This window comes from Culex quinquefasciatus, chromosome 1 (genome assembly GCF_015732765.1).
Source record: "Culex quinquefasciatus strain JHB chromosome 1, VPISU_Cqui_1.0_pri_paternal, whole genome shotgun sequence".
Lineage (NCBI taxonomy): Eukaryota > Metazoa > Arthropoda > Insecta > Diptera > Culicidae > Culex > Culex quinquefasciatus.
Genome location: NC_051861.1, coordinates 108,886,089 through 108,898,796, shown reverse-complemented (window position 1 = coordinate 108,898,796; position 12,708 = coordinate 108,886,089). Strand labels below are relative to the sequence as shown.

At 40.8% G+C, this 12,708-nt stretch overlaps 2 protein-coding genes across 2 annotated transcripts; both read left to right on the top strand.

Annotated features, from left to right (window-relative positions):
* Positions 1 to 2,073: 2,073 nt before the first annotated feature.
* On the top strand, positions 2,074 to 2,718 carry LOC119771266. Its single transcript, XM_038267101.1, has 2 exons — positions 2,074 to 2,352; positions 2,488 to 2,718. Exons 1-2 carry the CDS (start codon positions 2,215 to 2,217, stop codon positions 2,707 to 2,709), a joined length of 360 nt encoding a protein of 119 aa, XP_038123029.1. The 5' UTR covers positions 2,074 to 2,214; the 3' UTR covers positions 2,710 to 2,718.
* LOC6052395 (transcription factor btd) lies at positions 2,460 to 10,851 on the top strand. Its single transcript, XM_038267099.1, is given in 4 exon segments — positions 2,460 to 3,099; positions 7,069 to 7,409; positions 7,837 to 8,510; positions 8,513 to 10,851. Coding segments are annotated over 4 exon segments (1,887 nt in total). The 5' UTR covers positions 2,460 to 3,021; the 3' UTR covers positions 9,307 to 10,851.
* Positions 10,852 to 12,708: the final 1,857 nt, after the last annotated feature.

Genomic DNA, 12,708 nt, shown 5'->3' with positions numbered 1-12,708 from the left:
TTGCAGAAACGTCAACCTGCATACATTTTGCTTTGCTTCTGAGTTTGCCGCAAACTGTCAAACACGAAAAAGTGCGAGTTTGTTTGTTAAAGTCTAATAGCTGCTTAAGTATGAATAGAAAATTACTAGGAAATCTTCTAAGCTTTTATTCATTTTATTTGACAAAACCAAAGAAATTTTCAATTGAAAATTTAATTTTGCATTTAAAAATAAATGTTGCAATATTGAAAGGCCACATGCCCCATATTATTAGAAAATTCTTTTACAAAACTTGTTCTTGTGAAATGCATTTCTTCAGTACCACATTTGCACCATCTAAACTCAAGCAGAAAAAATGCCTTTTTGTCCTCTGAAAAATATCAAACAAATTAAAATCAAAAATATGCATTTTGGGAATGTGATGTGTCACTTGAATCACATTTCCCAAATACGTATTTTTAGTTGTATCTTGTGATAAAAAGTGAAACATAAAATTGAGATTTTTACATAACCTTTCACACCTCAACTAATATTTTGGCAAAAACTTTGAATGAAAAATTGTTTGCGCTTTCCTTACTGAGCTGTTTCAGTTGAAAACGTATTTGAAGGGTCATCCATAAACCACGTGGACAGTGGGTATACGAATCTCAGGATTTTATGACCGGATTTGGAATGGGAAAAATGTTACGAAAGGTGAGAAGATGGGGTTACGTATTTGCCAGTTCCCGACTTCAGTGGACACTTTAAGTCTCATTTGATTTGAATCCATAAATCTGTAGTTATCTTTCAAAAGGCCGTATCCTTAAATGTAAACAAATAGTGTACCCCACTGGATCTACTGACAATTCACGTTGTCTGTTATTTTTTTTTGTTTCTGTCATACGACTGCTGAGACCATAGTTGGTCCATCTCGCAACGTTGTCTGTTAGTATAATAGGCCCATTGTTTACATCCAATCCGCCCTTTTGAAAATTTAGAGATATGAAGCAGTCTGATTTTAGAGCATCCTTCTAATACGGACGCAAGATTTCTGTACTCAGCGCAAATGCCTTTATTCATTACAGAAGAAATATTGCTGTTTCCTCCAGAAATTGAAGCAGAGTAAGAACAGGCACTCAAATACCTTAATTTTAACTTTGAATGCTCCAGAATTGTCTAGACCAGTCCAGTTGTAGCCTTGTTTATCATGGAAACCATTTCTGCCGCATTTTGTATTATTTTTAACGGATGGATTGGCGTGGGTCTTTGATTTGCCATTCAAAATTCCAGAACAAAGGATTCTAGTCCGTAATGTGATATTCTGAGTGCATTTTCCAAATATGTCGCATTCCAAGCCCGAACATTCCATTCCTCGGGGGAGCACGTGGTTTGTTTTTGATAAAGCCCTTAGCTCTGACGTCGGTGTTTGGGAAGTAACCTTCTGACAGCACGCGTACCGCGTTTGATATCTTGATTGCCAACCTTGCGAAGGAGTAGCAACAACAACAACAACAAATTAAGCTTTCATTGACTGTTCGCAGATATTTCCCCGGCACAAATCGGCGAGACAATTGTGCGTCACAAAACGTCAACAAAAACACTCAGCACTGTCGTCAACGGGCAAACTCGAACACCCGTCTCGCTTCCTCCTTCAGCACTCCACTTCAAATTTGCTGGTGTGCGTGCCGACTTGCTCGCTCGCTCCCTCGCGCGGTGTGCGTGCGCCTAATAAATTGTTTGGGTGTCGACTCCGCCCTCTTAAATACAGCCTGCCGCGATTGGACCCTACTATTAACACACGCACACCAGCGGAAGGTCCTTCCTTACAGTAGGGTGGTGTTGGTGTCACGTACACACCGTCGCGGAAGGTAGAAGAAACTCCGAATCATCGTCACCTCGCCGTCCCGCAGGGGTAATCCGGTCCCCTGGAAGGTTAGAGGGAGAGGGAGGGATTTGTGGTGTGAAGGGGTGCGAGCGAGAGAGGACGATGCCGACGCGACTGTGTGTGTGCGGTGCGGTGCCTTTTTTTAGGAAAATAAAATAAAATCAAAAATTGATCTCAGTTGAAATTCGTCTGCCGGATGAGTAGGGAAAAACGTACAATCTGTGTAACCTATAATTATAAGTTTTTGCTCCGCTTCGCGCTCAGTTGTACTTTCGAAGGAGGCCGAGCGCGTGTGTTCGGCGAGTTGGGTTAAAGCAGCAGCAGCATCGTAGAAGGCGACGACGACGACGACGTGTTGAAACGCGCGTTGCATGTGTTGTTCGGGTGCACTTCGGCTTTCGCGAGAGAGAACGGAGAGCGCGTCGTGGATCGTTTTTTTTTCGGGGGCTTGCGTCGCACCCAACGCCTACTTCGTCCCTCTACTGCCCAAGGGGGGTGCGTTTAGCGGTGTATGTGATTGCTTGGCTGTGTGTGCGTGTAGGCACTGTGTAGAGCGTGTAGAGCCGCTCGGGCCCTAATGAACGCCAGTGAGAAGAGGACTTAATAATAGTGTTTAGAGTTTAATTTCTGCTTCTCTCATCAAGAGCATCTCGTCGAAGCTAGGCAGCGGCAGCAGCAGTTACAACAACTCTTGGATATTACTGGTGGATGCTGAATCCGCCGCCACCGCCGTCGCCGACGTAATTTCTCGCGCGCGCCGTGTTCCCGTTGGATCTCCTGAAGAAGGGGCCTTGAACAGCAAGAATTGGTATCGCCCGCGCGCGAGCCGCAGATTATCCGCGGGCCCCTCGGGTCGTTGTGTGTAGAATTACATGGTGTGTACGGCTGCAAGGCCTGCTATTTTCGGGGAGCTCCCTTTTGTTTCAACAAACGGCCCCACACGTGTGCGTGTGTGTGAGTGTGTGTAATCCGTCCAGAAAAAGGAAACCTGTGAAGAACCCCCCAAATGTGAGGAATTCAGTGTTCAACCCTAATTATCGTGATCAAAACAAACCCAAGTGTTGCAAGTGAAGCGAGCGCGCACGTGGATTAAGTCAGTGAAGACACGGACGGACGGAGAGAGAGAGTGATTAATCCGGAGTTCCGGGACAGCGGCAGCGGCAGGCCCCGGTGACAAGATGATGGCCTCACCGAGCTTTATGACCCAGTATCACAACCATCATCACCACCAGTGGAACAATAGCAGTCAGACGCAGGTTAGTACGGATGAACAGGTGCGCTGGAAGGGATCCAAGTTGGCCAACAAATTTGTCAATGGGACCCCGGCAATGTTTATTGGGGGTGGGTGTTTGTTGTGTTGCCCACCTGGACGAAAAGCGAGTTGAAAAGATCGGGGCCGGGTTTGGGGGTTGGCCACTGTACTGAAAAGAAGGTCAATAAAAGAGGGGATTACGAGATTAGGGGGTTTGCCTGGAAGCAAAATTTGTCAACGAAAGTGACCGTTACAAAAAATAGGTAGAACTTGGCGTTGACTTCTTCAAGGGAAAACAAAAGCAACGTTTGAACAATTCTAGAACTAATTGAAATGTATTCTTAATTTCGACATTGTAAAGAGTATTTATAGATTAATTTTTCAAAACAACTAATGCGTCATGGGTTTCCCATAGGACTTTTTGAAAAAGTTTTTTCATCATTTACTGAAAATGAAAAAAATATGTGTCAATTATTGGTGTTAAACAATAAAAGACACAGTTTTAGAACTTTCATGAAAAATTCTTCATATTCTTCTTTAAGAATAATCAATAACTACTCATTTAAAGCTAAACGAGTAACGTAGTTAAAGGAATTAATTTTTTTCTAGAATCCTGACATATCTAATCCAACATTTAGAATTGCTGATTTAACCAAATAAAAGTTTATTTGGGAAGCGCATCTAGATCATAATAACTGTTTTGGTATTTCTCTGGTCAATGAAACTCTATTAAAATATCGATAAACCTAGTAAAAAAAATTATAAAAAATTGGAGTTGTTAGGAAACAGTGAATCTTCGCAGCTACCTTAGAAGAATGCGGATTTTTCGTTAAATAGTGACATTTTGTCCCGGAAGTTGCGAAATAGTCCCGCTGTCAAAATGCTTAAGCGCCCTTTTCAAATGTTGCCACAAAAATGAGCCATTTAGTTGAAAATGTGCAGTTTTCAAATCAACTGATATTTCTTCACAGTTTAATTCAATTTTCTGTCAAATAAAAGGGCTTATTGGCCTAAATATAAATCGATACATTTTTTAAATTGTTATTCGAATTGTTCATAAACTTTTGCGGGATTTAATCTGGTCCGGGGATAGTAAAAAAATGGCCCATGGGCCAAATGGGGTCTTGATTGAAATTTAATTTTGTTTTCAAGCTTTTATGTTAATAAATACATGATTCTTTTGTAGAAGTAGAGAGTTGATACAGCATCTCACGCAATAAAAATACAATCTCATTTTATTACTGAAATCAAAATGTTGGCTTAAAAAATAATTCTGCTTATTTTTTTATTTTTTATTTTTTAATGTGTTTATTATCATAATTAGAGCATCAAATGTTCGTTGTATGCATTAATTGACAAGACAAATAAATTGGATAAACAATATTTAACTCTATTCTCTAAAAAAAACACGAGAATTTGCTGAACCCTAATTAAATTAATTAATAACAGTTGCAATAAATAATAGTTTCAATTTTGCTCAAAATTTACCAAAAAAACTAAACAAACAAAACATGATGCCGATGTACATGGCTAGAAATCCTGTCAGCAAATCCGGTAACTCTAAGTTGTCGAAATTGTAAATATTTATGCTTTTTTTCCAAAATCGTCGATATATTTAATTGATTACTCTGTAGTTGATTCTAAAATAGACAACGTTGTTTGCAAAACCGCTAAAGTATAGTTGGAGATTTTGGAAACATTGAGGAAGAAATCAAAATAATGATAGAAAATTTCAATCAAAATTAAGCAAAATGTATTGAAAATTTCTCTATATTAGTTGTGCTCTTTTTAAAAATTGTTAAAATATCAATGAGTTCATCAGCTATTTTGATCCAAAAGTGTTAAGCCTTTTTTTGATTTGTGGTCTCAAAAATCACGTTTTAGTGCTTTACAGAAAAAAAGCATAAATGGAAGAATAGTAGTTTATGCAATAAGTTGCAGAAAAAAGATGTTTTTAGCACGAGTCTTACATTTATCAGAGGTTCACTTAGTTTGATAAATACGAGAAGTGCTGAAAAATTCATGTTTTGCAATGTCTTGCAAACAACATTTTTTGCAATTTCCAAAAACACATTTTGAATGCAATTTTAGGTCAAAAAATGTTAAAATGTGTTTTGATTAGTGCTTATTATTGTACACGCAAATTCAAAATCATTCAGTTTTCGTCAAACCCGAACCTAATCAGAATTGAATAAACGGGGCATCTGTCAGATTTGAGTGGTTTTCACTCGGAATCCAACGTATATTAAGTAAAACTCATCCAGATCTAAAGGAAATTCACTTAAATCTGACAGATGCCTCATTTTCTCAGCTATGGGTAGGTTTGGTTTTGACATAATTTTAGCAATTTTAAGTGACTTATTTTTTCTCCGTTTTAATAAGGCTGAAAGTACCTTAGTTAAGTATTTTTTCCATTAAACGAGAAATAATTATTTCTGTTAAACTTCTATTCCAAATAAACTTAGAAAATTCTAAATATTTGGTAGAAAATGCCGCAGTCAAATTTATTTGCTTCATCTTTTTTTCACGATCAAAACTGTTGAAACTTCAAGTAAAGAAAAGTTGTATTAAACACGGCATTTTTCACTATTTAAATAATATATTTGTCAAAACTTTTGAGAGAAGTCTTGCTGACTCACATTCAATTACACTGAAAAAAAAATAAAAGTACTAATTCCTAAATTTTAGGAATTTTGGCTCCTTTTCTTATTAAAAAAAAATTTAAAAAAAATTAAGTTATCCAAGAAACCCGATTACTAAATTAGGAAAAGAGGCAAAATACCTAGAATAAAGGAACTTGGTACTATTTTTTTATTTCAGTGTAAGCTATTTGTGAAATGATTTCAGAATAAGAAGTAAACACTTTTGAAAAGCGGTAATTGAAATGCTTAGCTCTGCAAGGGTTCGATTAATTTTTTTTTTACCCTTTTTTGTCGGCGAAATTCCGATCTAATCTAAACATTCAAGCATCCGAAAATTGAATTTTCACGTGCTTCACGATCACAACTTTTTCCGTTTGCAATTGAATTGCGGCGGCACGTTCTAATGAAGGATGATTACGTTTTTTTTTTCTCAAATTTTCTTCTTGAACTTCAGTTCAAGAGATGTCTCCCAGGGATCGGTTCTCGACTCGACTCGGACCGCCAATACACCGCCGTTAATGGACCGTAATTATTTCCTCATTAACTTGCCTCCAAAAGGTGCCAATTGCCGGCAAGACGATCGATCAGATTAGAATGAGGGCTTGGGGGACACGAAATTGTGCGGTTTGAAATTCAATTTGAACCTTTGTTGATTTGTTTTGTCAAATTTTATCAGCTTTTCGTAAGCGTGATTCACTTGCTATCTTTGACTGATTTTGACACTGTGTTACCTTCTAATTGTAAAACCTTGTTATCGGCGTGATTGATTTGACAGTTTGCGAGTGGATCTTTACGTTACCTTAACAATAAATTTCGTTGAACTGCCTTGAGTCAAGTCATATCTGACTAGCAAAACAATGCAAATAGGCCAAAGACAATTTGTAAACAAACGTTTCGTCCTGCCTACGTCGACGGATGTTTACATTAGTAGCAGGTAGGATTTAATGTTTGTTTACATTCGTCTTTGGTCCAATTTGTTGCCGAATCTTTTCCGGAAGAGATCCGGAAAAAAGATCCGGCATCAACTTTGTACTGGTTTGACATTTGCGGAGGTTGCAGAAAAGTTTTGTTATGTCACTTCTTGCAAAAACAATTGTTTCGCTACAAATATGCATTGAATCAAGGTATCTCAACGAAATCCATTATGAAGGTAACGTAAAGATCTTTTTTAAAACTGTCAACTCAAACTAAGGTCAATCAACATTAAGGTGCAAAATTGTCAAAATTAAGCGCGTAAAGTAACGCGTAATTTGAGTGATATTGCTGTGAATATGACAAATTTCATGACTTCAACCAATCTAACTCTCTTTTCTTCTCTCCCTCCCTTCCAGCTCTCCCCCCTCAACATCCTCCCGTACCAGTACCCGCCGCAGCCCCCCTCCGTCAGCAGTCTCGGCTCGGTGGCGTCCCTCGGCTCGGCCGGCCTCTCCCCCACCCAGTCGATCGCGTCCTCAACCGGCAACGCCGGAGGCGCCAGCACGGCCAGCAGCAGCTTCAGCACGAACGGCGGCGGGGGCGGCTCGAACGCCGCCAGCCCGGACGTCACGGCTTCGGTTAACGCGACCGCCGCGGCCGTCGCCGCAGCCAGTACGGCTGCGTACGGCTTCGGTGCGATGGTCCAGCAGAGCCCGGCCGCGGCCACCGCAGCCGCCGCGTTGGAGATGAGCGCGAGGTGAGTTACTGGGCTGCTATGGTTATGAAGGGATTTGACGGCGTGTTTCACGTGATTTTTGATAGTTGGTTATCAAATAACATTGAGGAAGCTTCATATTTGGAATTTTCGTTAGAAATCACTCTGATTTCGTCAAATTAAAAAAAAATGGAATTTGTAAAGGCATGTTGTCGGAATGTTTCACATGCTTTTATTGACAGATGTTTGTTGACGTTGATGTTTAAAAGCTAATTTGAAAGATAGCAAGTGAATCATGCCGACAAATTCTAGAAATTGTCGAAATATTTCACGTGCTTCGTATGACAGATGTCAACGATTAAGTTTTTAAGCTATTCTGAAGGAAAGCAAGTGAATCACGCCGACAAAAGGGCTAACTCGCTGTCTTGACTACATCAATGCTGGATTCTAACAGACTTTCCCCTTCTAGAACCCAACAGATGCACTACCCGTCCTACCAGTACCCGGCGGCCAGCTACTACAACAACATGGCGGGTAACCCGTGGTTCGCGCAGGAGTCCATGTACCAGGGCTGGCACGGCGAGGCGTACGGGCTGAAGCTGGAGGAGGCGTACTCGCACCAGACGCAGGCCCAACGTCGGTGCGCCCGCTGTACCTGCCCGAACTGCATCAACGAGCTGTCGGGGCTGCCGCCGGTGGTGGGGCCGGACGAGAAGGGCAAGCGGCAGCACATCTGTCACATTCCGGGCTGCGAGAAGATCTACGGTAAGACGAGTCATTTGAAGGCGCATCTGAGGTGGCATACGGGAGAGCGACCGTTTCTGTGCAAGTGGTTGTTCTGCGGGAAGAGGTTCACGCGGTCGGACGAGCTGCAGCGGCACTTCCGGACGCACACGGGGGAGAAGCGGTTCACGTGCGCTATCTGCAGCAAGAAGTTTATGCGGAGTGACCACCTGGCGAAGCACGTGAAGACGCACGAGAACAAGGCGAAGAAGATTGCGAAGAAGAGCGAGCGGGCGGAGGAGGCGAAGCTGAAGAAGGAGGACGGGAAGGGTGGGCGGGGGATGGAGGGTAGCGGGAAGCGGGGGCTTGAGGTGGCGGACAAGACCGGGCAGTTGACGGTGCCGAAGGTGAAGAAGATGAAGGGGGTGAGCAGCAGGAGGATATCAACGCGAACATCCGGATGCCGCAGATCAAGCAGGAGAAGGGCTACGAGAGCGCCACCACGGGGAAGTCGTCGATGTTCGGGACGACGGAGTACGGGCAGAACGTTGGGAGTGGGTACCAGAACTACCACCACCCGACGTCGTACTTCCAGAGTGCGTTCCTGCCGGACACGACGAACGCCAGCAAGAACCTGTTCCACAACCCGTACTGCTCCGCCGACAGCGGCTTCCAGAGCCGGAGCAACCTGTTCTCTACCTCGGCCAACACCAGCGCCAGCAGCGGCTGCGAATCGCTGGACCGACGAAGCAATAGCAGTAGCAACAACAACAACAACAACGCGAGTAGTGAAGTTAGCAATAGTCTGGTGAAGCTGGAGGAGTACACCAACAGTCACAGCCTACTGAACAACGACAACAACAACCATCAGCGAAGTACTAGCGCCAGCAATCTACTACCTCAGTCGCAAGCTCAAGTGTACCACATCAACGCGGAGCTGGCGTCCAACTACGCCGCGGCGTACTCCAACGTCAAGGGCTACCATCACCACCATTCGCACCCGCATCACAACCATCACAGCAGTTACAGTGACGGGACGTCAAATGTCAACGAAGCAAACAACAACAACAGCAACTCCTCTCCGGCGGCTGCCGCCGCCGCCGCCTCCTCCTACAGCATGATGATGAACAATTACACGATCCATCACCATCACCACCACCACCAGCAGCAGCAGCAGCAGCAACAACAACAGCAAGAAATCGAACTGTTCAAATAACCTGCCTTTGTTCTGCCGCGCAGCGGCGCGACGCTCGCAGCAACCTGTCAAATTTCTGTTTGAGATTTTCGTGACGTTCCTTTTGTTGTGTGCGCTTCGCGCACGGCATGCTTTGTTTTCTTTTTTCCGCGTAAGTTTTTGTTTCGCGCTTAGGTAAGCGAGTCGAGAAGAAAGGGTGAAATGTGTTTTAGTCGATTAAGAAACAAAAATAACTCCTCGTTTTGTCCCCTCCTCTCCCCCTTCTCCCGAGTGCCAATACAAAAGCTTTAGGGTTTTCCTAACCTCACTCTCGCGCATTCGCGCGAGCGGGAAGCAAACTGAAAACTATTAAATTATGTCATGATTTATTTATGTTCCTATACAATTGTCAGCGCGAAACGCGCCGCGTTGCGGCAGCGAAAAAAGAGATAATAAAAAGAGACAAAACAAAAATGGACGCGACCAACAAAAGAGAGTGAAAGAGAAAAACGGTGGCGTGCACAAAAGGCCGTTAGCGCGCTTTGCGCGCGGTGAAATTAGCAATTGTAAAATATAATTAAATTTATTTATATTTTCATTAATCATCCGCGCTTCGCGCGGTGAACGTCTTAAGCCGGCTTTCTAACTCCGCCGCACGTAAAAACAACAACAAAAAAACAGTACCCTTAAAACTAAATTAAGGTCCAGTGAGCGTTAAGCTGTTTTTGTTAGGGCCCCTTATTAGGGCATCACCACCGCGGAGCGGCTAAACGCGTAGCTAATTAATTTGCTCTCCCAATTCTCTTTGCGTTCGTTTTTTTTTGCGTTTTCGTCTCGTCAATTGACAGTTCTATTTTGCGAGGCATCGGCGTGTTGATGTATAGTAATTTATAAATTTTACAATTAAGTAGCCAAGTTGTCGCCCCAAGTCAGCAAATTTTACACGGGGGAAGTAACGAACAAAAAGTCATCCACAATCGCAAAAAACGTGTACATTTCTGTGTAGAGTCTTAATTATTACCTGGTCGAGAAACCTCCTCAAAAGAAGCAATAGTTTTTTTTAATTTATCGCGCAAAAACAATAAAGAAAAGCACAAAACAAAACGAAATGACAGTTCCATCCATCAGCGAAAGACGAAGCAAGCAACAATAAATCAGAGTCCTCACCTTATACATAAACAGCACAAAGCGAAGCGAAAAGGCGGTTTTGCTCCCCCTCCTCAGAAGCCATCTGTATTTTATAAATACTGTACATATAGGATAAGTCTCCCCCTTTTTCGTCACTTTCTAGCACAAACAAGCAAAAGTTTTTGATAGAAAGAAAAAAAATCTGAGCAAAAATTTTAACTTTATCGAATTAAATAATACAAAACAAATAGAATGCAAAGTTATTATATATTAATTAAGATGGAAATCAATAAATATTAAAACAGAGAAAGAGAGAGCGTGCATGTGTCAGTTTCGTACCTTTTAAAAAATATCGCTGCTCGAGACAACAAAGATGGATAAGAAAGTATAAGTTAATAAAAGAAAGAATAAACTGTTTTATGAAAACCTCACAGCGCAACAAAACTAAGCAAAAAAAAATACAAACTAAATCTTCGATGTTTTATATATTTATGAATTCCCCATTTGAAAATAAAATCAATTCCAAATGTCCTTTGAAAAATTAATGATTTGCGGTTGTTGTTATTTTTTTTTACGAGAATATGATGACATTTTCCCCTTTTTTTAATTTCGTGTCAAACTGAAGAAATCTCAATTTTTGATGACAGGATTGTTGGATCAATCAACTGACTATTCGTAAGTTTCTATCAATTATCTCTGAAGTGTCTAAATTTACAGCATGCAGCACTGGAAATTTCACTAAAATTAACTTATGAGTAGTGCTATCCGTAAATTGTTGCCAGTTTTTCAAATTTATCCAACAATGCATCGAAAGGCACTTCTAGAATTGATTTTTGACCAAATTTACTGTACCTTGAAAAAACTTTAATGTTACGATTAAAGATCATGCATAAACTACGTAGTCTATAAATTGGAACCATATAATTTTTCAAAAACTTTTTTGTAAGATAAGTGCGGTCTTGAGCCCTTAAATTAGAACAGTTCTGCCAAATAGAGAATACTTGTGGCTTATCGAAAAAGTTCAGCAAATATCAATCTTGATTTACGTGGTTTCATCATAAACACGCCCATTTTTTTCTCCAAAAAAGTATAATTTGTGAACCGTGTGCACCGCATCGGCTCACCCCTCGACTTGACAGATTTGTTTGGCAGCACCTCGATTTTGTTTTCGATTTGGCTTTGTGCTGGTGTGCGAGCGCAACGAATTTGAACGTGTCCGAATTGAAAAGCACTCAAACGTCAAAATTGAGTTGTCAAACTAATGTTTACATTTTGACCCCATTGTTCATCGATTCACGAGCACGAGCCGTGCATTTGACAGCTGTCATTCGTTCCAATTAGCGAATTTGGATTCCGCTCTGTTTGCTACAGAAATTTAAAATTTTATTCAATGATTTCACTGAAAAATATCTCTCGTTTAGTTTGAAACAGTGGAAATTGTGGTAAGTAAATATTCAAAAGTACAGTGCGAATACGCTAATCCGAATGGAACTGTATTCGAACTAGCGAAACCAAATTCTTTAATCGGAACTACTTACAGCTATCAAAAGCATGAAACCACGTGCTCGGAATTGAAATGTCAAAATCCGATTGACACCTGGTTTTGACATTTGAGTGCTACTTGGATTGTTTTTCACTGTTTAAAATGGAATTAAATTTGACAATATTGCGTTCAAAGTTAGTTCAGGCTAGACAAATTTTATTCATAATTCAAAAAACTATTTTTTTAAAAGCGTTAGCGGCTTCGGCTGCCGATCCCTAAGTTGCTGTGGGGCGTGGGTTCGGTCGTGGGTGGGTCCCAAAATTGTAAACAAATTAAAACTGATTAAAAATGAAATTCCCGGTATCCCGGGAAATTTTTGAAATGGTTAATGTTTTTATTATATTTGTTATGTTTTTCAAGCCAAAAATCATAGAATATGCTAAATAATATTAATTTATTATAATCTACACTTCAATCAAAACAAGGACGATAGTTTCTAAAAATGTTTTTTTTTGTTCTTTGTTGTGCTCTGTATTTTAAATGAAATACATATATTTTTTTTTTATTTATTTCTTTACAAAAAACTAGAAACCCGACATCCAACATCTTCGCCCAAATAAGAGCCTGCACATTTATCGAATGCATTTCAAACTTAATTTGCAACTTAATGGAAAAAAGGAATCTCACTTCCTTTTGGTTTCGGCTAACGTCATGATTCGAATTCCCGGACGCTTCGAAACCCGGACACTTCAACTTGTTTTATCAATTATCTGGATATAAGTTCGCATTATGAATGTCAAAACTGTGTTATTTGATGAATTCAAACATCAACT

Excerpts from the sequence above, each read along its gene's own strand:
- LOC119771266 (XM_038267101.1), top strand. The coding sequence starts at position 2,215 with ATGTGTTGTTCGGGTGCACTTCGGCTTTCGCGAGAGAGAACGGAGAGC. Across the intron at positions 2,353-2,487 it reads AGGGGGGTGCGTTTAGCGGT|AGCATCTCGTCGAAGCTAGG; the intron begins GTATGTGATTGC and ends TCTCTCATCAAG.